The sequence below is a fragment of the Lagenorhynchus albirostris genome, chromosome 19 (assembly GCF_949774975.1).
Source record: "Lagenorhynchus albirostris chromosome 19, mLagAlb1.1, whole genome shotgun sequence".
Taxonomy (NCBI): Eukaryota; Metazoa; Chordata; class Mammalia; order Artiodactyla; family Delphinidae; genus Lagenorhynchus; species Lagenorhynchus albirostris.
This window is the reverse complement of record NC_083113.1, coordinates 41,951,743-41,979,227: the sequence shown is the minus strand read 5'-3', so window position 1 is coordinate 41,979,227 and position 27,485 is coordinate 41,951,743. Positions and strand designations below refer to the sequence as shown.

At 49.2% G+C, this 27,485-nt stretch overlaps 2 protein-coding genes across 3 annotated transcripts in view; one reads left to right on the top strand and one right to left on the bottom strand.

Moving 5' to 3' along the window:
• Nucleotides 1-96: 96 nt before the first annotated feature.
• On the bottom strand, nucleotides 97-17,895 carry TSNAXIP1 (translin associated factor X interacting protein 1). The gene is given in 15 exon segments (XM_060131201.1): nucleotides 97-337; nucleotides 548-654; nucleotides 749-875; nucleotides 1,084-1,193; nucleotides 1,295-1,438; nucleotides 1,595-1,744; nucleotides 1,890-2,017; nucleotides 2,094-2,142; nucleotides 2,321-2,430; nucleotides 2,433-2,489; nucleotides 2,912-3,047; nucleotides 3,383-3,568; nucleotides 12,337-12,341; nucleotides 13,563-13,665; nucleotides 17,779-17,895. Coding segments are annotated over 15 exon segments (1,770 nt in total).
• Nucleotides 17,896-18,411: 516 nt separating this feature from the next.
• Nucleotides 18,412-27,485, top strand: part of RANBP10 (RAN binding protein 10) — a 67,032-nt gene continuing 57,958 nt past the window's right edge. The window contains exons 1-2 of one of the 2 annotated variants that reach the window (XM_060130034.1): nucleotides 18,412-18,671; nucleotides 19,455-19,566. In XM_060130034.1, coding sequence (XP_059986017.1) covers nucleotides 18,437-18,671; nucleotides 19,455-19,566 — 347 coding nt within the window. In that variant the 5' untranslated portion in view covers nucleotides 18,412-18,436. Of the gene's footprint in view, nucleotides 18,672-19,454; nucleotides 19,567-27,485 lie in introns of those variants that run through there. The other variant, XM_060130033.1, reaches the window with a different exon arrangement.

The window sequence follows — 27,485 nt, the reverse complement described above, 5'->3', positions numbered from 1 at the left end:
GCATAACCTAGAGAATAGCATGGGTTCAGACAAACAATTTTATAACAACAGTCAGAGGTTAGCAGCACGGGAGCACTCAGGCTGCCCACAGTGGCCTCAGCTTGCAGGTTCCTGCTCTCAGGGCCCCATACGCCTAACATCACTCATCTGAAGCTGTTCCAGTGCAGCCTGGAGCCTTATCACAATGCCTTCTTCCTTTTCCTCGCCCTCTTCTGGCAGTTCTGTCATAGGGAGCTGGAAGGCCTGGCTCAAATAGCTGTTTAGGGTCTGCTTGTCCAGGCTGGGATCAGTGTTCATCAAGGCCTCACGTACCTTGGGTAGGGTCACCTCATCGTGGCTGCCCCCACAAAGAAAGAGAGAGATAGACCTTGACTGTCCTCTCTGTACCTCAGACCCCAAGATGCCCTCTCCCAGGCTTGAGCAGTATGTAGTGCCCAGCAGCAAGCTCGGTGCATAGGGAGACCTGGGGCTTGAGGTGCTACTCTGTGGCCCAGCCTGTAGGACTTGCCTATGACTAAGTGAGCCTGAGGTCCCCAGGGTCACTCACAGTTCCAGGTCCAGCTCCTGCTTTAACTCCTGTAAGTATTCATCCTTTTCATCCATGTACTGTTCCCACAGCTTTTGTACAAAGGGCACGCTCTGGCCCTCCTTGTCCTGGGAAGGGGCCACAAGGCAGGGTGAGAGTACACGGGCTAGGGTCCAGCAGAGGCTAGGGCAGGACTGGGCAAGTTCCTGGGCCCCAACCCACCTCCATAAATAATACGCAGTAGTTGAGCAAGTCTGCATTGCTGCTGCTGGGATGCCAGCCCCCTGCCTCCATCAGCTCCTGAATTCTCTCGTCCTTCTTGAAGGGGAAGGTACTCTTGAGGGCAGTGCTGTAGGGAGACACGAGGGCTGACAGGCCTGGCTGATGCCTGCCTACCCATCTCCCTGCACCCCTCTGCCAGCCCCACTGGTGCTCAAAAGGGCAGAATGCACTGAGTCTGGCCTTTTCCCACCAGGCTCCCCTTCCCCCTGCACAGCTAGGAGCTTGGCCAGAGGTCATGCTGGGCTGAAGTTCGGGGTGGCCAACTGGTCTCGCACCTTAACTGCTCCATGGTTAGTAGCCCCTCGTTCTGGCTGTCAGCACTGGTCATCTCCTTCAGCAGCTGTGCTATTGTCTCCTTCTGCTTGATGTACACACTCTCTTTCCTCTAGGGGGGGAAGCGTTGACCATCTTGCTGTTTCCTAGAGGGGTGGGGATAGAGCTGGCCTATGCCGGAGACAAAGGGTGGAGGGCCAGGCCCAAGCTTACCTTTCCCATCAAGATTGCATAGAACTGACTCATGACCTCATTGGAGTGGAAGAGCTTGGTATATTAAAAAATGGTGTAAGCCCAGGCCATGGCATCACCAGGCCCAAAGCGACGCTCCAGGAAATTGAAGAAGAAATCTGGGAACTTTTGCAGGGTAGGGGGAAGACTGCTTGGTCCGCCTGCCCCACGTCTGTTGGCCCTCCTCCCTGTTCCCTAGCACCTTGAGGGACACCCCCACCCCCCCATGCACCAGAGGACTCAGGCAGCCACACCAGGCCAAAATGGCTAGAGAGATCTGACCTGCTCCTCAGTGATACGTTCCTTCCAGGCATCCTTGAGGAGGTTTACCACATCCTTCTTGGTTGGCTTCTTGTTCTGCATGACACCATCAAACCGAAGGAAAGGGGGGATGGATTCCCCATAACCCCGTATGGAACCATGTCAGCTTATCTCTGGGCCCCTCTGTAGCCCCACCAGCAAGCAGGGCAGAGCCCCAGATAGTTCCCCCAGAACCTCAAGTCTTCTCAGCAGCAAGAAGACTTGCTGGCCATTCTGACTCTGGCCCCAAGCCTCTTGAGCCCAGGGACTCCCCTACCAGACCAGGGAAGAAGTCTTTCTCCTGGAGCAGCCCCTCGCCAATCTCCAGGAGCACGTTCACCAGCTGGTCGCTGTTCTTGCCCTCGGCCAGCATTTGCCAGCGATCTCGTCCTCCAGCCACCACATCTGCAGGTGGGGAGAGGGAGCTGGAGTCCAGACCACGCACTTGAGCAGTCCCTAGGGCTCCCATGGCCAGCATTACCTTCACACTTGGACCAGTCTGGCCGCGGTATGGCCGTGCGCTGGATCTCCTGCAGCTCGGAGTAAAACTGGTCCTGCTCCTTCAGCTCATGTGCAACTGCAACAGCATCTTGTGCTCCTTGCAGAACTCTTCATAGTCGTCTCTCAGGCTGTCCAGCTGTGGGCAGGGTGATTGGTCCTTGCTACTCACCTGCATGGCCCTTCGCTACCCTGCCTGCCCACCAGCACCTGCTCCTGCAGATCCTTGAGGGTCTTCTCCTGCATTTCAAAGTCCCTTCTGGGCACCACGTCTCCAAAGTTGGCCTTCATGGTGTTGAGTTCCATCTGCCTGTGGGTCAGTCTTGCCGGGCCATCTTCAGAACCACTGTTAACTTCACAGGGTCCTCCTCCCAGACACCTGCCAGGGGGCCCGCCAGCTCATGTCACCCTGCCTCTGGTGCCTGTAGCCCAGGGCAGGGTTGAGTGTCCCTTGGGGCATGTCCCAGGTCTTCCTGCTCTCCCAGCTTGGGAACCCCTGAGTCTTTCCACAGTGCTACCAGCATAGGGCTTTGAGCTTAAATAGAGAAGCCCAGGATGTGGAGTACCAGGCCTGTCCTGCCCTTAGGGAGTCTAGGCTGCTTCAGCTGCCAGTGATTGTTTCCTTCGTAAACAAGTCTATGATTCTCAGGCCAGCTCAGAAGATCCACAGACCCAGGTGGCAGCAGGAACATCTCCCATCGTGAATGAGCAGATAATAGGAGAGTTGAATGAATAGGAGTGGTGAGAGCCAGACTCCTCTCCAGCGCCTCTTCAGGGGAGAGAAACCCACCTTGGGCTTACCTGGGGACTGGGCTAGTGACATGTCTTCCCGCTGGTACCGTAGCTCATTCAGGTCTGCAATAAGGATCTTACGGGCATCTTGCTCGCTGAGGTAGTGCAGATACTCCTCAGCCAAGTTCTTCCTCAGTTTGGTCACCTGTTGGGAAAAGAACAAGAAAGGTAGAAGGAGGAGGAGACTGGTCATTCCTGAGAATCCAGCAAAGTGCCGAGCTTCCTCCTGTGGAGAAAATCTGGCAGCCAAGGAGCGGGACTCTGCTGGCATTTGGGGCCATACCAAGCCAGTGCTGAGCTGAGGAGGAGGGCAGCATGTGGAGAGAGGGGTATGGGGGGAGGTGGTGGCTCTGTGTATCATTCCAGGCAGAAGGGTGGAGAGAGCTAGGGGGTCACCCCAGGGCTGAAGGCCTGAAGGTCACCCCTGGGGTGGGAGTGGGAGGAATTGAGGGAGTTGGTCACCATATTACTCCCTTTCACCTCACTCTGCAATGAGATCTTCTCATTCTTCTTATCAATGAGTTTTAGCAAATTCATCTTCTCTTTCTTCAGCATGGAGATTTCATCTCTCTCCTTAGCTCTCATGGCCAGGATCCTCTCGTTGCAGTCCTCATTCACAGTGACAAGCTTCGCCTTCAGGGGCTCCAGAGCCCGAATCTTCTCCCTCTGGTCGGGTAAGCAGGGACAGGTGGGAGAGTCCCTTTGGGGCCATGGAGGACAAACAACCAGGAGACACTGATCCTGAGGTCGCAGTGAGTGGCTATGTCCCTTGCAAACTCGAGGAGTCTATACATGCCTGTTCAAAGCATAGCTCCTGCTTAAGTCCTTCTTGCATTTGCTTTTAAACCAGGGGCAGAGTCCCGATGAGGACCAGGGTCTCACCTATGCCCTTTACCCATACGGCCTTTAGTCCTGCAGCTGCACCATGCCCAGCACCTCCTGAGCCTGGTAAGGGAAGCCCCCTCACTTCCCAGGGGTACACCCTCCCTTCTGGGCTTCACTGTCAATAGAAAAGATGCTCTATTTCCCACAGATACTGCCCCACCGTGCTTCCCAAGAATGGGAGGTAGTCAGTTGCCCTGGGGTGCCCTATCACATGACAGTGTAAGCAAAAAGGCTAAGGGGGGCTTGGTGACCTCAAAGCCCAGTTTGTAGCTGCCCCAGCCCTGCTGCAGAACCCAGAAGGTCAGACTAGGATCCTCTCTGCCTCTTCCAGGCTGGGGCCAGGCAGGAAGGCTGCAGTCTTACCCAGGATCACCTCATATGCATTCTTGATGGAGGATAGCAATGGCTTGTATGTTTTGAAGTCCTCTATGAAAAATTCAAAGATTTCTCTGTAAGGCTGGCAAGAAAAGGGAAACTGTCACCTCCTGGCCTATAGCTGCCACTCTCAGTGGGACCTAAGTTTTTCTTTGCTTGGATTAGAAGTGTTCTAGCATGAAGCTGCCAGGCAACTCACATTCAAATAAATGCCACAGGCACCACTGGGGTCTCTCACAGTCAGGGAGCTGAGGGGCGGCTCCATCCCTCTCAGCTGCTCTCTGGTGACCTCTCCTGGTGCTGTCTCTGAGACCTGGCAGATGACCTGGGTCAGGACCTCCCCCTCTCTACCTGAGCCCCCTCTGGCTCTCCAGGCAGCCAGCCTCCTCCATGCACTGTGCTTCAGCTGGCCTCTTACCAGCACCCCTCCCCATCTTACAGCTCTGTGGGGGCAGGAGAAGGTCTAAGGCTCTAGCTTCCAAGTAGAGGTATGGTTTCCTGTCCCACTCGGACACACAGGAAGCTTTCGGAGGCAACACTGTGTATTGGAATGAGCACAGGCTCCCGAACCAGCCCTGAGTTTGAATCCTAGCTCCACTACTGCATAGCCGGATGCCTTCTCTGAGCTTCTGCTTCTTTGTTGGCGAGGTTCCTTTAGCTTGTGAGACCATATCTAAGGCCCCACTCAGAGCCTGGCACACAGACAGTGCTCAGCAAATGCTTCTGTCAGTGACTAAGTCAGAAGTGAGGGATTCCCAGTCATCATTTCCATCTGAGCAGGGATTGGGTGATTCCTTCCCTAATATGCATCAGAATCTAGGTTACATCTAGATTTCTCTCTGTATCTGGCTAAGTTCCTCAAGCTTGGGGCTGTTGTTACTGGGCTGGTAGACATTGTATGACCCCTGCTTGCCCAACTGCCAGGATTTAGGCTCCATTCACTGATACCCAGTGACCCAAGGTCGGTGCTGGGGATCACAGAAGCGACTGGAGTCAGCATTCAGGCCACCTGACTCAGGTAAAGAAACCCAACCCTCAGGAGAGTTTTGGTTCCATGCTGGTAGACTTGCCTGCTCACTGGCTTTGTTAGAGAACAAGTTTCTCTTACCAGGAAGGGGAACCCAAGAGAGCTGGGAAAGGCTGGTCTCACCTGAATGTCTGAAGTGCCTAGTCCTGGTGAGTAAGGTTTCTTCCCAGCCCTGCCCCTGCCCTCCCCCCAGTTATTCTGTGGCTCTGACCTGCAGCCTTAGCTCCTGGGCAGAATCTGTGCCCAGGTCCAGCAGGAGGAGCTCCTTGCGTAGGTAGTTCTCTAGTTGCTCTAGGTACCTTGGCTTGGTAGTGCCCAGGGGCTGCTGCTGCCAGCTACTGCAGGGAGTGGTGGACTGAGATGTGATGGACACCCCACCAGGCCCTTGTGCCCTGGGTCTGGGGCAGCAACACCCCTGCACTGTTTCTGGGCCCAGTCCGTCCACCATCAGGCTAACCCTGGTTTACCCTACTCGCTTCCGGTAGTCATCTGAACAGGGCTTTCGATTATGCAGAATGGTCTGGTCACTGATGTATGTGGGCCTTGGGGACAGGTGGCCACCGATGGAGAACGGACAGGACTATAAGAAGGGACAGGTGGGGTTACCATGACAATATTGCTCCCCTTCCTGATGTTCCTCTCCAGGCTCCTCCTCCACTCCTGGGTTCCCCCCCCAACATCTCTTAATATGGTTCATAATTAAGACTGTGGTCCTTAGAGTTAGAGAGGGATAAGATTAAACCCTAGGGCCCCCTCATTGGTTATGTGACCACAGTCTGAGCCTCAGTCTTTGCATCTGTAAAATGGGAATGGTTGTGCTCCCCATTGCATTGTATTGATGTGAGAATGCAACGAGAAAGAATAGAGAGTGGTTTACACAGACTCAGGCACCTTCTAGGAGCTCAGTAAAGGTGAGTTCTCTTCTGTAGGTTTGTCAGTGAGTATTGAATACCTATGCTATGAAAACAGATATGAGTACTTACTGGGACCATCTCTTGCCCCCACAGCACAGTCCAGCTAAAGAGAGACAGGGGAGGGCAGGCCCAGCCTCAAGCCTGGACTCTCAGGCAGGACTGCAGAGATGCAGCAGGGTGACCTGTGGACCCCGGGAGGAGACTAGGCTCTACCCCCTGGGGGAGGGGGAGGGGAGAGGTGGTAGGGCCCTGAAGTAGTGGGATCTCATTTTGAACCTTGGGCAGGGGTACGGGGTAGTAGTATTTATGAGCTTGTTTTTTCAACTTTTTATGAAATACTCAAAACATGAGAGAAAAAAATGACTCTCTTACCCAGCGAAGCCTACTTCTAGGGTTCATCCATTCAGTCATTCATTTGTTCATCAAACATTTCTGGGTCCATAGCACATGCCAGCCGCTGCTGGGTTCTGGGACATGAAGGAAGCTGGGGGTATGATGGAAGTGGGATGACAAATGAACTGATAAGCAGGTAGTAACTGAAGCTGATGCAGGTCACAGGAGTGTTGGGGCCCTGACTGGAGGGTGCCAGGGGAGGCTGGTCCTCTTAGAGGAGGAAGTGATGATGTCAGTGATTTCAGTAAAGCTTGAGTGACTTCATGGGAGGAGCTGAGGTCACTCTGGAAGAGAGTGATGTGTCAGGGGAGGTGGGGCGGGGTGCACAAAGACTGCCTGGGTAGCGCCAATACCTCAGGGAAACAGCAGGAGTTTTGAAGGGCTATGAACAGGGGCCAATGCCCAAGGAGGGCAGGCTGGCTGAGGCTGAGGTCTGGACTGGCCAGTGCAGAGGGGACAGAGATGAAGCAGCAGCTTCATGCCTAAGGGCAGTCCTCAAAGCCTTACTTGTGACTATGGAAAAGTCAGAAAACTGCTAAGTGTCTAAAAACAGAAGATTCTTATACAGGCATGAAATGTTTACAAAGAGGCTTAACATGCACTATATCTCTAAGGGTTAAGTAAGCCTGAAATTAGAGAATAAGCACAACCAGGTAAGATGAAAAACCAGAAAAGATGGAGGAAATAATCCAAAAGGTTATCAGTAATTATTCTCCAGTGATAGGCCCACGGGTGCTTATGTGTCTGTAATCGTGTATTTTTCAAATTTTTCTACAATGCACATAAGTTACTTTGAAGTTTAAAAGAACATTGAATTATTGAATTCAGTATTAAAGCCTCCTCTGTGGAAGGCCCTGAGCCCAGCTTCCAGGTTCTTCTAAGATGGAGAGAGACTAGGCCTACCACCCATGTCCCACACATCCAGGTTCTAGGAGTCCTTCCAGGCTAATGGTAACTGGATTCTGACCCTCTTAATGTGGAAAATGCCACTGTTTCCTTGGGCTCTTCTTTGCATTCTATTAGTTCTACCTATTTTTTCTCAATCTTGCAGTCATTCATCCTTTCCCTAAATATTTTGGAAAGTACATAGTAAGCCTTGTTGCTAGGTCCCAGGGAGGACTCCAGCCTCTTGCAAGGGTCTAGGTTGACCCTATCTCTGTACTTCCAGAACTGATGGCATCATACTTCACACTCTTCATAGTCTTTTTTTTTTTCTAATTGAAGTATAGTTGATTTACAATGTTGTGTTAACACTCTTCATAGTCTTAAGTAACACTCAGCAAATATTGTGGAATAAATATTTAAGGGAGCACAATAATTTAGCTGGATGCAAGGCATAATAAAAATGAAAACACTACTTATTGGGTGTATATGTTCACACATGCTTTTCCTGGGTCCAGAATGCTCCAGCTTGACTATTCAACCTTAGCATCTCAGGGGTTCTCCTTGATACTCTTCCCAATCCCAGCGCCCACACTTCCCCATCATCACACCCCCATCTTCTCTCAGAAACACAGACTTTGTCTGTCTTGTTTACCACTGTATCCACAGTGCCTGGCATACAGTGGGAATCAACAAATATTTGTTGAATAGATAAAAACATAGGGGGGGAAAGAGAGATGATGAAACAGAATTGTAAAGAGTTTAAAGCCCTCCTATCAAAATAAGCTACCTCAAGCAGAGAAAGGTAAAAGACAAATACTAACAGTAATACAGTTGATAATGACAGGTGAGTAGATTTATACATAATTGGAAATAAAGAAGGACAATCTTTTAATGTATACAAAAAACTAATCGTAGGCCACAGATAAGGTGTTAACACATTTTTAAATGAGAAACTGTATACCTTGCATTTCCTGATATAATACAATGAAATAAGAACTGATAATATAAACATACCTCTAAAACACTTAACCATTTACAGAAATTTAAAAATAAATTAATATTTTTCCCGACCCATTTATTACTTAAAGTAAAAATATAACATGTTATAGAAATGTTAAAATTACATGTTCAAAATGTTTGGGATATGATCAGAAAAGCACTCACAAGTTTTTAATTGCTTAAAATCCTTTCACTATCTAAAAATAAATGGTTGGGGCTTCCTTGGTGGCGCAGTGGTTAAGAATCCACCTGCCAATGCAGGGGACACGGGTTCGAGCCCTGGTCCAGGAAGATCCCAATGCCGCGGAGCAACTAAGCCCGTGTGCCACAACGACTGAGTCTGCGCTCTAGAGCCCGTGAGACACAACTACTGAAGCCCGCACACCTAGAGCCAGTGCTCCGCAACAAAAGAAGACACCGCAATGAGAAGCCTGCGCACCACAACGAGGAGTAGCCCCCACTCGCCACAACTAGAGAAAGCCTGCGTGCAGCAATGAAGACCCAACGCAGCCAATCAATCAATCAATCAATCGTTCTGATGAACCTAGGGGCAGGACAGGAATAAAGACGCAGACATAGAGAATGGACTTGAGGACACGGGGAGGGGGGAAGGGTAAGCTGGGACGAAGTAAGAGAGTAGTATTAACGTATGTACACTACCAAATATAAAATAGCTAGCTAGTGGGAAGCAGCTGCATGGCACAGGGAAATCAGCTCAGTGCTTTGTGACCACCTAGAGGGGTGGGATAGGGAGGGTGGGAGGGACGTGCAAGAGGGAGGGGATATGGGGATATTTGTATACATATAGCTGATTCACTTTGTTATACAGCAGAAACTAACACAACATTGTAAAGCAATTACACTACAATAAAGATGTAAAAAAATAAAATCCTTTCACTATTAGGAAAGAAAGCCTCAAGCCTGTGGTTGCCTAAAAAGGAAAAAAATATCATAATAAAAATTTTAAACATAGGAAATAAAAGTAGAAATAGATAAACTGGAAACATGAGAAGCCAAACTTAAAAATCAAGACAGAAAAAGTTTTTTTGAAAGACTATTAAAATTGATGTGATTTTTATAAAAGGACAAAGTAACCCTGGAAGACACCTGGGAAGTTGTCAAAGAAGCACCTAACCTGGTCAGTTAATGATAAGTTTTTCACATTTTCAAGAGGTCAGGCCAACAAGCACATGAAAAGATGCTCAATATCGTTAATTATTAGAGAAATGCAAATCAAAACTACAATGAGGTATCACCTCACACCAGTCAGAATGGCCATGATTAAAAAGTCTACAAATAATAAATGCTGGAGAGGGTGTGGAGAAAAAGGAACCCTCCTACACTGCTGGTAGGAATGTAAATTGGTGCAGCCACTATGGAGAACAGTATGGAGGTTTTTTTAAAAACCTAAAAATAGATTTACCATATGATCCTGCTCCTGGGCATATTTCCAGAGAAAATTGTAATTCGAAAAGATACATGCACCCCAATGTTCATAGCAGCACTATTTACAATAGCTAAGACATGGAAGCAACCTGAGTGTTGATCAACAGATGAATGGCTAAAGAAGATGTGGTACATATATACAGTGGAATACTACTCTCAGTCATAAAAGAGAATGCAATAATGCCGTTTGCAGCAACACGGATGGACCTAGAGACTATCATATTAATGAAGTAAGTCAGAGAAAGACAAATATATAATATCACTTATATGTGGAATCCAAAAAAATGATACAGGGCTTCCCTGGTGGGGCAGTGGTTAAGAATCCGCCTGCCAAAGCAGGGGACACGGGTTCGAGCCTTGGTCTGGGAAGATCCCACATGCCGCGGAGCAACTAAGCCCGTGCGCCACAACTGCTGAGCCTGCATGCCACAACTACTGAAGCCCATGCACCCTAGAGCCCGTGCTCTGCAACAACAGAAGCCACCGCAATGAGAAGCCCACGCACCACAAGGACGAGTAGCCCCCGCTCACCGCAACTAGAGAAAGCCTGCACAGCAACGAAGACCCAACGCAGCCAAAAATAAATAAATAAATTTATAAAAATAAAATAAAATAAAAATTTAAAATGATACAAATTAACTTATTTACAAAACATAAATAGGCTCACAGGTACAGAAAACAAACTTATGGTTACCAAATGGGATAGAGGGGTGGGTGTGGGGGAGATAAATTAGGAGTTTGGGATTAACATATACACACTACTATATATAAAACTGCTAAACAACAGGGACCTACTGTATAGCACAGGGAACTATATTCAATATCTTGTAATAACCTATAATGGAAAAGAACCTGAAAAAGAATATATATATTATATATGTAAAGCTGAATTACTTTTCTGTACACTTAAAACTAAGACAACATTGTAAATTAACCAGACTTCAGTTAAAAACAAACAAACAACCAAAAAACAAGAACAAAAACAAAGGGAGACTAGCCTTGAAAATTTCCTGAGCAGACAAAACCAGTTTAGTCATAGAAATAAAGCTTAATTTAGCTTATTTTGGGAGACTTAAAAAATAAAAAAGGCCCATCTTCGTGCTCTGTCTGCCGTTTCTGTAAAGAGAAAAAAGTCACCCTACTTTGATTGCTGGGCATATGCTGCTTTCTTGTCCTGGTTGTTAACAGCTGGTAAGGCCTCCACAAGCGGGTGGTTGGGAGGCGGCGTTCCCGGGAGCTCCGTGCTCTCTGCTTCCCCCTGCAGGTGAAAACGGGAAGGGCGGCCCCGGGGGTCGGGGGCGGCAGGAGGCAACAGCGTCCTCTGGTGGTTGAGAACGGTGTTACTGCCGCCGCGCAGAAGAAAGGGAGTGAAAGAGCCTGGCCCCAGGTCCACTGAGTAGGTGGCAGCTGAGGGGGACGGGGAGCAGGCGCCCCAAGTAATCGGATCTTTCGGGACTGTGGCTGTGCTTGGTCTCCGCTTAGAGTCTACATACCCCTTTCCCTCCCTGATGTCAGGGTCCCCATGTTTGAAGTACCCAGCCTCACAAAGTGTACAGCTCATGTGTCCCCAGATCCTCCAGACAAGACATACTCGCACAAAGAAAACCACCACAGCCCACAGTTCTGCACTGTGAGCTGGAGTTATAAATTTGCTCAGATGTGTTTTTTCACCTGTAAGATTTGGACAATGGCTCTTTGCTTGTTAAATAGTAATAACAATCTTATGATCATATCAACAAAAGCCCCCAAATCTTAATAACACAGTATTTTTTTTTAATTTCAGGGAAGAATATGCTTCCTTTTTTTTTTTTTTTTTTTTGCCACGCCACGTGGCATGCAGGAATGTGGATCTTAGCTCCCAGACCGGGGATGGAACCTGTGCCCCCTATAGTGGAAGTGTGCAGTCCTAACCACTGTACTGCCAGGGAATTCCCCAGCATTCATTTTTATTTTTTTTTTAATTTTTATTTATTTATTTTAGGTAAGAAGTGGATTTATTTAGAGAGAAACACACTACACAGACAGAGTGTGGGCCATCTCAGAAGGTGAGAAAGGCACCAGGGTATGGGCTTGTTAATTTTCATAGGGGTGGGTAATTTCATAGGCTAATGAGTGGGAGGAGTATTCCAGCTATTTTAGGAAGGGCCGAGGATTTCCGGGAATTGGGCCACCACCCACTTTTTGATCCTTATGGTCCGTCTTGGAACTGTCACGGCACCTGTGGATGTCATTTAGCTTGCTGATGTGAGCATATACTGAGGCTCAAGGTCTAGTGGAATTCGACTTGTCCGCCATCTTGGACCCATTGGGTTCTAATCAATTTATGTCATGTCCTCGGGCTATGTCATTCTTTCAAAGGTTGTGTGCCCTGCCCCCTTCCCTCCTGTTTCATTCCCCTCTCAGAGATTTTACTCCCATATTCTTATGGGAAGCAGAGGGCGATAGTCTGTCTTCTGTAACTGCTTCCAGGCTGAGTAGGGGCATCAACCCTGTCTGTCAGGGAGTAAAACCTGATCTAGGGGCCCCAGGGGCAGGGCAGCTCCTTGTTTTAAGTCGGTATGGGCTGGAATCCTCACATAGCCATCATCTTAATGTGGAACTATTGTAATTGTTTCCGTAGCCTTTCTATGAATCTCCTTGATGATGAAGCACTTTTTTTTTAACAGCATCAGAGTACAAAAATATAATTTTAGATGCTATCCCTTCCAAGGTAGTCTCCCAACCAGGTGTTAGTTCCCCGGAAGTCGCAAAGAGATGGCACAGAAGACGTCACCAACGGTGTTGATGATGAACAGGAGTTGGTCTAGCTATAAGCTTATCACTGTCCCTTCGTGGTCACCAGCTGAAACTGTGCACGTCAAATACAGACTTGAACCCACGTGGCTGGGACTCAAACCCGGTCAAAACCCTGATTGGGACTCGAACCCTTGTGGCTGGGGCTCAGACCCAGCCAACACCCACAGTCTTCCAACTGAGATCACACACCTGGTTTCAGGACTTAATGAAGCTCAGGTTCTTGACGTCTCATTGCAGAAAGAATTCAGTGAGAGACAAAGTGATAGGTAAGAAGTGGATTTATTTAGAGAGAAACACACTCCACAGAGTGTGGGCCACCTCAGAAGGTGAGAAAGGCCCCCAGCATTCATTTTTATATAAAAACTTTAAAGAACATGAATGGAGGGAGAACCTGTCATGAGGCTGGTAAAGAGTCTCTACCTCCAGTGCAGAGCCAACAGCACAATGGAGAAACATCCTTTACTACTGTCTTCACATACATACAGCAATTATGGTGCACATATACCAGCCACTCAAGTACCACATCAGGCACTGTGGCTGTAAAGACAAAAAGATATAGTCATAGCTCTGAAGGACCTTGACAGATCTGGTGGGACCATCCCAGCACCCAGAAGAATGCCTGGCTCATGGCAGGCTGGATGAAGAAATGAGGTCCACTCCAGAATGCTGCGTTGCAGGGGAAGGTTATCTGTGGGCAGGAGCTGAGTCTCTCTCTGCTCGGGGAGGTCTGGGAAGCCTGTTCCGGTGAGGTGCAGCAAGTGTGCACGTTCCCCCATCCCAGAGCCTGCTGGGCCTGGCCTCTGAGCCACACTCCCCTAACTGGGGAGAAGCCGCTTGGTGGGGCATAGTTCGGGTGGGTGGTGCTTTTGGGTTGCAGAGGGGGAGGCAGAAAGGATCTGGGGATCAAAATTTAGGGTTCCAACAGGACACGGCCACTAACCAGCAGCGTCTTCCGTTTCTGAGAAAGCTTGCGTTTCTGAGTATTCTTGGCTTCTGTGAGGAAGGAATCATCTACGATCGCTCCTAAAGGTCGCAAGTGTGCTCTGCACAGAGAAGGAGAAGGAAGTGGTGGGTGACAGAGCCTTGAGTGGGAAGTACACTTCCACTCTTCCCAGAGTCACAAGACATGACTTCCTTTCCCCTCAGAGCCAGGCTCTGGGTCTTCCCAGTGCTGCCTCCAGATTCCCAGAGGTGCTGCCAGCAAGCTCCTGGCTCAGGGCCCAAACCATTTTCCCACATTCCCAGAAACCTTCTCATCACTAGAGTCTCAACAACTCCTGCAGTGGCAGGACACCCTCACCATGAACCCAGAGAACCCTGCAGGCCTATACTTCCCTTCAGTGTTTAGCTGTGGCTGTGATGACAGTTCCGTGCATGTGACAGCCACATTCTGGGGGTATGATACCAAAAGCAGGTGCTATAGGACAAGAAGTACAGGGTCTGGTGTCCAAGAGCCAGGGTGGGAGTCTTGAGCCTCTACTTACTGGCTGATAGGGCCCAGAGGCTGACATCTGTGTTTCCAATAGGGACCCCCTTGGGCAAGTCATTTAACTTCTTTCAGCCCAGTTTCCTCACAAGGAGGTGGAGACATTTCTTGCATTTTCTATCTCACAATGTTGTGAAGTTTAAGTAAGAGTAAAAGAGATATGCAAAAATAACCTGTAGGGACTTCCTCGGTGGCGCAGTGGTTAAGAATCCACCTGCCAATGCAGGGGACACGGGTTCAAGCCCTGGTACAGGAAGATCCCACATGCCGCAGAGCTACTAAGCCCGTGAGCCAGAACTACTGAGCCTGCGCTCTAGAGCCCGCGAGCCACAACTACTGAAGCCCACACACCTAGAGCCCGTGCTTTGAAACAAGAGAAGCCACGGCAATGAGAAGCCCGCGCACCTCAACGAAGAGTAGCCCCCGCTTGCCACAACTAGAAAAAGCCAGCAAGCAGCAACGAAGACCCAATGTAGCCAAAAAATTAAAAATTAATTAATTTAAAAAAACATTAAAAAAATAAACTGTAAACAGCAAGGAGCTGCAGAGATATTAACTGTGACAGCAGGATGTGGGAAAAGTGGATCATAAAGAACCACTTTTAACTCCTAGGCCTCTTGGGGAGAGCCATCATTGCTCAAGCTAGGAAGGCATTTGGGGGTCTAGAGGAAGGGCTGCCTGTGGGCAGTCAGACTTAGGTGGAACAAAAGGAAGAAGTGATCCCAGTAATCCATGGTGGCGGCAGGTGGGAGTGATTTATGCCACCAGATAGACTTGTGTCTTCATTCCCCTTGCTAGCTGGTGGCCTTGGGTATGCTGTTTAACCTCTTGAAGCTCAGTGTCCTTGTTCATAAAACTGAGACAAGGATTACCCAAACTCCAGGGAAGTTGAGAGCAGTGACGTGATCCCAGTTGGGAAACCCTGTCCTGCAGGGTTCTTCAGTCCTACTTCATGGAGCAGTGACACACCAAACTCCAGTTCTCTATTGTCTCTAAACTGAACAAATGTGAGCAAACCATGTCGAATACGCAGCCGGTGTGGAAAAGGAAAGGCTTTTGCTCAGATGTTTATGGGTTTGAGACAGGATGCAGCAGATCAACCCACCTGCTCACTGGGTTAAATCATACCTTCCTGTCAAGACCAGTCAATTTTCTAAACTCTATTCTTGCTCCTACTGGAACTACCACATGGGGCAAGGTGAGCAAGAAAACTATGGGGAACTCTACAAATCCTGAGAAGTTGCCAGATGGAAAATCTCTGTAGGTAACATGTTAGTTTTTTTTTGTTGTTGTTGTTGTTGTTTTTCAGAAAGAACTCAGTGAGAGACAAAGTGATATGTAAGAGGTGGATTTATTTGGAGAGAAACACACTCCACAGACAGAGTGTGGGCCATCTCAAAGGCGAGAGCGGCCGGTAACATGTTAGTTTTGAATGCCAAGGGAGACAGTAGTCAAAAACAGATTCGCAAATATTAATTTTAAAAACATCTGGGGCTTCACTGGTGGTGCAGTGGTTAAGAATCCACCTGCCAAAGCAGGGACACAGGTTTGAGCCCTGGTCCAGGAAGATCCCACATGCCATGGAGCAACTAAGCCTGTGCGCCACAACTACTGAGCCTGCGCTCTAGAGCCCGCAAGCCACAACTACTGAGCCCGCATGCTGCAACTACTGAAGACCACGAGCCACAACTACTGAGCCCGCATGCTGCAACTACTGAAGCCCGCGTGCCTAGAGCCCGTGCTCCACAACAAGAGAAGCCACTGCAATGAGAAGCCTGTGCACCGCAATGAAGAGTAGCCCCTGCTCGTCGCAACTAGAGAAAGCCCGCACGCAGCAACGAAGACCCAACGCAGCCAAAAATAAATAAATAAAATAAATAAATTTTAAAACACCTGGTAGAGTCTATACACTTATCCAAAAAGCTTAGGATGCTTCTTTAGTATAATATTAAATATTTTACACCAATTCTCAGAGAGGAATGGGAAATAGATTATCTATATTTCTACTTCAAAGGTGGAGAAAACTCAGTTATTTAACTACTGGCAAGCAGTGGGTTTGACAGGGGGTAAATCCTGGTATTGAGTGAAGTCAAGCTACTGAGTTCCATCCACAAATCTACTGTGCCAGGGATGTGAGGCTGAAAGGAGAAAGCCAATGGGGAGGGGAAACCTGCCGCAGGAAAATGCACAATTCAAAGGTCCCTTTATTTATTTTTTTGGGTACACTGTGTGGCTTGCGGGATCTTAGTTCCCCGAGCAGGGATTGAACCCAGGCCCTCGGCAGTAAGAGTGCAGTGTCCTAACGACTGGACCACCAGGGAATTCCCTCAAAGTCCCTTTTAGAGGGTCCTGCTGACATTCGTGTAGTGCTAAGGTCTGGCCCATGCTTCATCATCCTGGCCCTGCTCTAAGGGGAGCTGGAGGAGGACACCCACACTATTCCTCTAAGGGAAGCAGTGAGCTTGGCCCAATATACTATACACCACTAAACACTGGTGAATGAAGAATATGGGCAGGAATGATGTTTTGTACTGTCACCAAATTCAGCATCAGCAATTACATTGTGCTTCCTTCTTAAAATACATGGGGATTCTCTTTCTGAGTCCGTTTCATATCCCTTTCAAACATGATTGCAGTTTCCTAAATCATTCGTGTGTTGGATAACAACACTCTTTCTCAAGCTTGCTGTCTGGTTTTTGTGATTCATTTCGTGACTTTTCTCGGCTTTGTCTGTCAAGGCGGCATTTAATTTCTTGACTTTTCTAGGCTTTCTCTGTCAAGGCAGCTGACCATGGGGGATTAGAGTTTAGGTGAGATCAGGTTTTTTGCATTAGGAATGAGTAGAAGCGAGAAAGTACATTCATTAAACACTTACTGAATGCCTATTATGTGCAAGAGCTATCATGAGAGCTTCATATATGCTGCCTAAATTTTCCCAACAGTTTAAGGTGGGCTGTGTCATTCCCATGTTTGAGATATGGAAACAGAGGCCCAGAAATTAAGAGCCTTCTCTTAGCTCTCAGAGCTAGAAAGGTATTTAGCCAAAATTTTTGTTTTAATATGTATACTTTGTGGCTTTCCTGGCTAACGGAGCTTGTTATCATATTTGCAGTGTCCAGATGCTGCACCCCTGAAGACAGGCAGGAGCTACCTTGAGGCCATGGGATGTTCTTGGACTGCTTAGAGATGCTTCTTTGTCATAAGCCAGTGGGTGAAGAGGTTGTTTATCCTTGTGGCTAATATCTCAGGTATGGGTCTCACATGGCTGGGTTCAAATACTAGCTCCATCACTTATAAACATGTGTAAGACACATGATCTCTTCAGGATTCTATTTCTTTATTTGTAAAATAGTGATATTACTACCTCATAGAGTTGTTGTGAGGGTTAAATATGGTGTATAGAGCACTTGGCACATAATACACGCTCAATAAGAAACAGCTGCCTATTACTAATGATAAAGTGCGCCTGCCCTTTTACTAGAATATAACGACCTTCCTGGGCTGACAAGTCATCTGAGATTCTAACTGTTTCTGCACCATTGATCCTGTGGGGCTGGAGCCCCAAACCAAAGGACAGAGGCAGGAAGTGCAGAGGTCCGAATCAGGTACCATTTCTCTTTCTGGAAGTACTCAAGGCCTCCTCTCCGCCCTCAGTTAGGCCAGTGCCTACCTCAACGTGGTCGCGAAGCTGGGGCACTGCGGCTTCGGGGAGTCCATGACCCTAGGGCAGCCGGGCAGCCAGCACCAGTGGCCAGGGAAACTGTGGTAGTTTACAGCCCGTAGCCATGGCGACCAGGTCCCAGCAGCCCAGCGGAGGGGACGGGGTCAGGATTGTGCCACGCCTCCGAGCCCCGCACCCGCGGGCTGGGAGGAAGGCCAAGTAGCAAAGGTGGACTCGAACCGGGAATAGGGTCTCCTCAGAGTCAGTCACTATAGCGGATATGATCCTAGCGACCAGAACTGAGGCAGGGAGATAAACAGAGGCCATGGGGGAGGGAGGTGAACTGAGAGGCCGGAGCCGCGTTGCCAGCGGGAATTGTAGTTTTCGGTGTCCCAGTGTCTCAGCTGAGCAGGCTTATGGCTGAGCGGGTTTGTACTACATCTCCCAGAGATCCTTACGAGCCCAAGCTGGTCCACCCCTGGAGAGCTCTGCATTGTGGGAAATGGAGTCCAAAATGTGGCGAGGCATAGTGGTGTCGAAGGAGAGGTGCCAGACCGGGACTCGGTTTCCCTGCGGCCCAGGTTGGCTCGCTGGCCATTGGCTGAAAGAGGCGGATCTGGTCCCGCTTTTCCCCGCCCCCAGTGACACAATAGCAGCTCCCTCCAAGATGGCGGCGGCGACGGCGGAGCTGGGAGCTGGGAACCTGCAGGTTGGAGACTCCTCCGGCGGGGGCACTGGATGCGGGCTGCCGTCCCCAGGGGAGCAGGAACTGAGCCGGCGCCTGCAGCGCCTGTATCCCGCGGTCAACCAGCACGAGACGCCGCTGCCGCGTTCCTGGAGCCCCAAGGACAAGTACAACTACATCGGCCTCTCCCAGGGCAACCTTCGCGTCCACTACAAAGGTATTGGCCTGTTTGGTCGCAGGGGGAGAAGGCCAGAGCGTCTGCGGGGTGGGTGTGCTGCCCAGCCCGTGCTCCATCACGTCCCTTACCCAGCTCGAGTGCTCCGGCTTGGGCCTTAGTTCCTGCGGGGTGTCTAGGGTGGTGGGGCTGACCAGGCCAAGGATTGACTGCCTAGTCTGCTCTGCCCTGAGACATGTGATGTCAGGAGAACCGCAGCAGGTGTCCAAACCCAGTGCTGGGCTGGACATTCTTCTCAGGGCCTTCCTGCTTGTTTTGGGGTACCTCCGACTCGAGCTAGGCCCTTCACCACTTCTTAGTTTCATAAGTGTCTGAAGAAAGGGGTGGTCACATCCCCTCCATTAGCCAGAGGCCCATGAGCTTGCTCACCTGCCAGACATCCCAGACAAGGCCTAGGGTTCTGCGCTAAAGTTGTGGGGGCGTCTTCCAGGGCTGCCTCTTCCTCCCCTAGTCTTCCAAGTGGGCTGCCTGTATCTTGGAGAGTCTGCCAGCAGCACTAGGGAATCTCTCACATATGCACCCACATTGCATGTACCCTCCTGTGGTTTGAATGGCAGTGTCTCAGGCAGAGCTGCTATTCTCAGGAGGAGGTGAGCCAAAGGTGGGAGGTTTATGTGTTTGCTCAGTTGTTTTCTAATTATTCCTTGGACTATGCAAGGGCTTCCTCTGGCCATGGAGGAGTGAAGTTGCCATGGAGCAGAGAAGAATGAGGCTTCCATTTGCATTTCCTTCTGCTGAAATTTCTTCCTTGCCCTCTTCTATTAGGTCATGGCAAAAATCACAAAGATGCAGCCTCAGTGCGTGCCACCCACCCCATACCTGCTGCCTGTGGCATTTATTACTTTGAGGTGAAGATTGTCAGCAAAGGAAGAGATGGGTAAGCCCCTCCTGACCACATTCTTTCCCCCAACACTGAACTGTTCCCTGTGGTCAGAGTTTGAGGTCTCCTGGTTGACACCTGTGACTGGTGTGAGCTGCTGAGCTGCATTGGTCTGGGCTGCAAAGGGTTGAATAGCGGATACCTCTGTTACCTGGCTGTGGGCATGGCCTGGTCTAAGCAGCAGCTTTTGATGACAAATAGGTACATTTTATAGAGGAGGGGCTTCTCTTTAGTGATAGTGTAATGAGATACATCAACAGGTCAGGGAAACAAATAACAAGTTTACATTAACAAATCAGCGTCCAGAATGGAGTTCCCCCACTGTTGTGTGGTGTTTGTGACTTCCCTCCTTTCACACTCTTGCTGTATTCAAGGTTCCTTTTTATCGCATTTAGTCATGGTAGAGGCCCTTGTAGACTTCAAAGGGATAGTAGAGTCTTTGCAGCATTCATCAAAGCTGTGGCAGCCACTGGTCTGTCATCTTAGGGTAAACAGCATGCACATGGTCAGAATCAGATGAGCTTGCTACTCATAAACTTGTTTTTCAGTCCAGGGACTTGAACACCAGTTGGATCAGCTTTAGGAAGGTCCTCATTAAAGTCAGCATTAGGGAGGCTCCCTATTTTAGGGTGATCCAAGCAGATACAGGAAATCAGAGGGGAGATTTTTTCATTTTTCTTCCTTTTCTTCTCCTAGTCTCCCTTTTTTTCTGGCTGTTGTCACAAAGCAGGTGTTTAAGTTATGAAATAACATAATTTTAGCTGCTTTGGAAAGGTTTTCCTCATCAGACCTTAGGTCTGGTGTGGGTAGTTTGTGAACCCCACCAGCGACCTTCCTTCCAACCCTGATGTGTGTTCTTGAGCATTCAGAATACTTCCTCTCTCCTAGGGACTGTTCCTCTTGTGGTACATGCAAAATGCCTGGCCAAGGGGCTCTGCTGGGGGCAATACTGCTGGAATTGGAGCTTTGCCTGCTTCTTCAGTGAAGTTGTAACATCTGTGCCGGGCAGGGCTCTGTGGTTGTGGGTAGGTCATGGGGCTTTGATCTCCTTGTCTGTACTCTGGGGAGCTAGGCCAGCATCTAAGCTACCTGTAATCCCAGAATTCTATGATTCTGAAATTCTGATTGTGGCAAGCTATTGCATCTTTTACTTTTATCCCCATATAGAGCATTTACCGGTAGGAAGTTTATATTATTGGAGGGCTTTAAATCTTCTATTTTCCCTTTCCACCATCTGATAAAAGCGCATGTATTTAATGTGTTTGAACTAGTGTGAATGAGAACAGCCTCTTAAAACAAAACAAACACTGCAAAAATAGTTACAGTATAGACTGAAATGTTGGTGCTGCAGTCTCATATTGCCAAAGAAATGGAAGGGCATTTCCTAAACTTGTAGGGAAGAAAATGGATTACTTTCTCCAGAGTCCTTAATCGTAGATAACAGCGAGCTAATAAAAGACAAGCACAGTTTTTGAGAAGGTCTCTACATTTCAGTTTAAATGTGGAGACCTGGGTTCCTTCACCTGGCTTTTAACATTTCAGTTATAAGTGGATCTTGCTGGAAAAGGCCCTGTATCTTGTTAGATTGCCTTACTGTAGGTATTGCCTGCAAATCCAAAGAAAGTTGAGCATCTTTTCCCAACTTTCCCAGCATTTTTACATGAGGTAAATATAGCTGTTAAGCTGACCTGGAAATCTCAGTTTTAGAAAGGTCCCAGGTCATGTATGCATGTGGTGGCCTGCTTCAGTTGGCCACTGTCAGAGGAAAGGTGTGTGAATGTCACCTATGGCCTCTTTATGTAATCCCTGAAAGCCTTCCCATGTGGCTAAGATATAGCCAGATGGACCAGGTGTGGTTTTCAGGAGGCCAAGGGCAGTTCCAGGGCAGACAGTGATCAGCTTGTTTCCTGTTTCCCGTCAGTGTTGAAGGTGTTTGGTCCATGACCCAGGTGTTAACCGGTTATGTAGCTTTCCTGTATTATTTAGTTCCGTCCTCATGGCATCTCTGGAAAGTGGCTGGAGCAGATGATGATGTACCTGTTTTGTGGGTGAGCCCTGAGCCCCTGGGATGTTTGGTGACCTGCCCTGGCTGTGGGGCTTAGGGTGCAGTGGAGTAGCCTAACTTGTCAGATGCCCTCACCTGATCCCAGACACGTGTGTCCACGCTGCTGCTGCCTTTCCCTTTTGCATCCCTTCCCTGGGTAGAGTGAGGGAATGTCCAGTTGGATTCTTAGGGGATCACAGTGTTCTTAGGGGACAGAGCTGAAAGGTGCTTAGTGCTGAGTGGGCCCAGACTGACTTACGTGCTCTGCACTGGGCTTGACTGACTTACCATCCCATTGAATCTGTAAACTTGTTTTTCTGTAGATTTGAGTACAGGCTTCCTTTGTAAAAGGTGTTTATGAACCCAGTTGTCAGTGTCATTGTTTTCCCTAAAGGCCTTTGTTCTGACGATGTCTTTTGTAGCAGAACACACTAAGCTTGTCTAATTAGAAAGGTTTCATTTCAAGGGTTATACTGATTCATACCTTCTGTGTGCCAGGTGCATGCTAGGTACAGGGAGAACAACAGTAAAGCCTGCACAGGCCAGCCTTATCCTCAGAGAGCCTCTGGCCTATTCTGTAGCGAGTCCACTGAAAGGCTCTCTACAAGAGGAGGCAGAGCCTGGGTATGGTTTTGAGGGATGAGTAGGAGTTTCTCAGCAGGTGAGGCCTGTTGGGCCTAAAATGAGCCTGGTTGGTAACTGGCTTGACACCTGGGTGCTGGGCTTTCTGGGCACTCCTCAAATATAAGGGAGAGCTGGAGAAGGAGGGGTTATGTTTGAGCTAAGAGCAAGGCTTAGACTGATGGGCTTCAGCTGCATTTGCCGAGTCACCAGAGCTGGGAACCCCAGGAGCAGATCTGGTGAGGAGACATCAGAGCCCTGCCACTGGTGCCAGGAGATAAGGGCATCTGGGTTGATCTTGTTAGGAAGCCAAGGAGGCCCTGAAACTGAGGGTCCCTGGGGAAATGACATGCTCAGGCAGAGTTCATGGACCTTTGGGTGTCTCCAGCTCTTAGTGATGACACATGGAGGGTGTGGCTGACTAGGCTGACAGATGCTCCAGTGTGACCCTCAAAATAGACTGTAACATCATCCCAGCAGCACCGGCGGTGGTGGCCTCCTGACATGTGATGAGTGGCTCTACCCAAGAACAGCAAGCCTGGGCTAGAGCACTGGATGGAGCTGCAGGGGTGGGATGCGGGCGCTCTCCTCTCCTCTGCATCTGGTGCTCAGGCCCAGGCCCTGTGGCCCTTTGGCCACAGCCAGCCTGCCTTTCCTTTCACTTGCAGCCAGCTTCCTTTGGCCAGGCAGTAATGTGCTCATCCATTAATTCTCCACATGACAGCGAGGCAGCCATTGTTTTGTCCCAGGCCCAGACCTGGGCCCCAGGAGCACAGGCCTGAGGCCTATCTAGAGAAGAGGCAGATAGGCCTGTGCACATGACCTCACAGGCTGGTGTAGGAAAAGCCCATCCATGGTGTGTGCTGTACCCAAGGGTGGCCCAGAGGTTGGACTTCCTCCTGTACCTGAGACTCTGGGGAAAGCTTCATATAAGAGGTGATGATGCTGAATCTGGAAGGGATAGGTTGGAGGGTTCCAGATGGACAAAGTGAGAAGCGACGCTCTAGACGAAAGGAACAGTGCATCAAAGACGTGGAAGACAGAGCATGAGTTAGGCAGGGGCCAGGTCAGAAATACCTTATGTGCTTTGTCCAGAGAGCTTGGGCTTATCCTGAGGGCAGTAGCGATATACGAGGACTTTGGATCTGCCTGCACTTTTGTTATTTATTTATTTATTTACTTGGCTGCTTGGGGTCTCAGTTGGGGCATGCGGGATTAGTTGTGGCGTGTGAGATCCAGTTCCCTGACCAGGGATCGAACCCAGGCCCCCTGCTTTGGGAGCACGGAGTCTCAACCACTGGACCACCAGGGAAGTCCCCTGCCTGCACTTTTGAGAATGGATAGGGGAGAAGAAACTCTGCTGGTTTGGTTCAGCCAGGCCCCTCTGGCTGAGATTCCTGTCCAGTGCAGGCCAGTGGCTTTATTTTTATTTTATTTTTAAGAATTATTTATTTATTTATTCATTCATTCATTGGCTGCATTGGGTCTTCGTTGCTGCGTGTGGACTTTCTCTAGTTGCGGTGAGCAGGGGCTACTCTTTGTTGTCTCTTGTTGCAGAGCACGGGCTCTAGGCGCGTGGGCTTCAGTAGTTGTGGCTCGCGAGCTCTAGAGCGCAGGCTCAGTAGTTGTGGCACACGGGCTTCGTTGCTCCGCGGCATGTGGGATCTTCCCGGACCAGGGCTCGAACCCGTGTCCTCTTCATTGGCAGGCGGATTCTTAGCCACTGTGCCACCATGGAAGCCCTGGGCCAATGACTTTAGGTCCTTGACTCTGGGCATGGCTTTCCTATAGCAGTTGTCTCTTCTCTCTCGGTTGGCCTTTCTCCTATATGGTGGGATGCATAGGCAGGATGTTGAAGACTGGTAGCCAGAGTGGCTCCTTGGAGGTGAAAGGCCTCTGTGTGTGGCTGGTATTCTTTGGTACTCTGGTTTTGTTAAGTCCCATTTGAAAGACAACATTGTCCATGATTTTTCATGGAGACTCAGAGATCCACTCACCCATTTAAGATCTTACCTGCCATGTTTCTGGTTTGCAGAGCTACTTGAGCACAGGCCCTCCAGTCTAGAGACAGCTTGTGGCTGGCCTCTCACCCTGGGAACCCCACTCCAGTCTCTGTGCATTGTACAGTGCTGTTGAGAAATTTGGTGCTCATCTGTGGACCTGGAGAAGGCCTGTCCTGCCAGCTCTGAGAAGTAGGTGCTGTCTTTGCCCAAGGCAGGTACAAACAGTGATCATGCCCTGTTCTCACCGACATCCCCCCAGTGCTCATGGCCTCAGGAGCAGATGCTGAGCTTTGGGCTGCATCTCTCCCTAGTAACACATTGCACTGTTTCTGGAGATGTGGTGTATTGGGGCTCTGGAGCAGCTTGGAGTGTTGTATTGCTTACCTATATTGGGGGTTAAAGCCCAGGTCTAGTTGGGTGGGTGTACTGAGGTGCAGCTCTGGCCTAGAGTGAGAGGACTGGAGTCCACATAGCATCCTCTTTTCTGGTAAGATCTGTTCCTGCCCTGAGCACATCTGGGCTTCCCTGAGACCTCCCTGCCCACTGTATGTCACCACCCAGGCTCCAACTTCGAGGTGAGAGTGAGGAGTATGGCTTCTTTCTTCATAAATGGGGACTTCCTTGGTCAAGGATCAGCCTCTAGAGAAATTCCTAAAATTCACTTCACGCCTACCCCTCCACCACCCCACCCCCATTATTTTTTGTTCTCGGGAATGTTTGGTCTTTTCTTTTCTTTTTGGGGGCCACACCGTGCAGCTTGCGGAATCTTAGTTCCCTGACCAGAGATCAAACCCGGGCCCCCTGCAGTGGAAGCGCAGAGTCCTAACCACCGGACCACCAGGGAATTCCCTGGTCTTTTCCCTAGATGAGTCACCAGGTAAGGGAGATTCCCTGTTAGAGGGGGAGCAGGGAGCTCATCAGAGTGGAGCACAGGAGGCTGGTCTCAGCAGCTCTGCATGGCAGGCACTGTGTGCCATCCTATTCTGGGACCATTGGGAGGGAATCAAGGGCCCAGAGTGGGTGGTCAGAGGTTAGAAGGAAGGGACTGATCACTAGGAGAGGGGTGGATAACACCGTGTCAGAATGTGCAAGGATGTTCCTCTGCCTCCCTAGAAATTTTGTTTAAAATCCACATAAAATGTCTTTCTAGCTCTAGGATCCTTGGTGTTCTGTTGTAATTGAATTGTGAAGTTGTGACTCTTGCTAGAAATGAGACAAGGGGACTTGGTGCTGGAACAGGGCCCAGCCCCCTGCCATGAAGGGGCCAGTGAAAGATGCTCTGGACTGTGTAGGGAAGCGGGGGAGGGGTAAGTCTTAGCATTCCTTGTACACTCTCTTCCTCTCCTACCTCTTGGACCTTAGAGATGGCCTGGGATTCAGGGAAGTTTAGGTTATGGATGACAAGTGTCAAGGCTCAAATAACCCCATTGTCCACTCAGCTTGCATGGCAAATGTTACGGATTGATAGTGGCATTCGTTCTTGTCCAGACAGAGCCCCAGATGTTTTCCCACTGCACAATGCACCAGGCAGCTGCTATCTTTTGGTCAGAGTTGCATCATGAGACAAAACCTACTTACTGGTCCTCAGGGCAGAGACAATTTAAGATGAGAAGAGGTGGAGAGAGGAGAAGGGCAGTTGTGCCCAGATGGTCCAAGGGTTCCGCTTGTCTCTTCTAGAGGACATGGCCGAGGCAGAGCTGAACCAAGAGGAAAGAAGTAGAGGGGATGGTTTGCTGAGCAGAACTGGTTATAACCTGGTCTACAAAACCATGTGTCTGAAATTGGCATGGGCTATTTTATAGAATGCTCTCTTTTAATATCAACTGTTGTGCGAGGAGTTTATTGGTAGTTACATTTGCCTTGCCTTTTTTTTTTTTTTAATAAATTTATTTTTTTATTTTTAGCTGTGTTGGGTCTTCGTTTCTGTGCGAGGGCTTTCTCTAGTTGCTGCGAGCGGGGGCCACTCTTCATTGCGGTGCGCGGGCCTCTCACTATCGTGGCCTCTCTTGTTGCAGAGCACAGGCTCCGGATGCGCAGGCTCAGCAGCCATGGCTCACGGGCCCAGCCGCTCCATGGCATGTGGGATCTTCCCAGACCAGGGCTCGAACCCGTGTCCCCTGCAATGGCAGGCAGATTCTCAACCACTGCGCCACCAGGGAAGCCCAGCCTTGCCTTTTTTTTTTTAACCAAAATGTATTTTTATTTTACCTATAATTTTCTTTTAAACTGTAAAGGAATACATTCGCTCTTGTAACACCTGACATGGTGTACATTTTAAAAATATCAATAGATAGCAGAAGGGACAGAGAGATGCAGGTTTAAACAAATCCAGGTTATTGCCATTATGTATGTTATATCATTTGAGACTAGTGCAGAAAACAGAAACGATTCCAGATATTTTAAGTAGGAAGGGGTTTATTACATGGAATTTGATGCTTTCAAAATCATTAGGACTTAGTTTCCATGTAATGGTAGGTTACTTGAATAAGACCCCGTGCTGAGAATAATGAAAGATGCTAAGTTACAAACCAGCAAACTCAAGGCCAGTTTCTGGATGAACACCTGTAACTAGAGAACACCTGTAACTAATTAAGGGTAATATCTGAGTACCTAAGAGCATTTGCTGTGTCCACACTGAGCTCTGCTCCAGCTTTATAATTACACAGGGCCAGAGAGGTTAGGGTCCAAAGCTTACGGGATGTGGGGTCTGGTGGGAACCCTCTCACATTCAGGTGGGGTGCCAGTTGGTTATACCCTCTAGTTAAGGGCAGTGTCTTTGGTTTTGGAATGTGGTAAGCTCTGGAAATTTTCAAGGCTTGGTACCTGAGTTTCCCAGGAGATTCTTTAGGGAAGGAGCCAGAATGCAGGGTTGTGAATAACCTGCCTAGGGCCACCCATGGGGGCTGTTCCTCCCCTTCCTGTCTTGTGGACTCTCTGGGTGTTTTGATGGTGCTGGTGGTAGTGTATGCATGAGTGTCTCCAGACACACATTCAGAACCACCTTCCTCTCTGCAAGCATATCCTGTCTCATGGTCCCTTTGCCTTCAGGCTTGCTCTTTCTTGGATGGTACCGGGTTGGGTCCGTTCATCTAATACCCTTCCTCTCAGTGGGGGGGCCTGCACAGAATTGGGCTCAGTGCGTGACTGGGTGGCTTCCTGGTAGAGGGGCAGGGTTGGGGTGCGGCTGCTAGAGGAGCAGCTTGTACACAGTAGCTGGTGTCATGAAGGACTGTGGCTTTAAGCAGGCC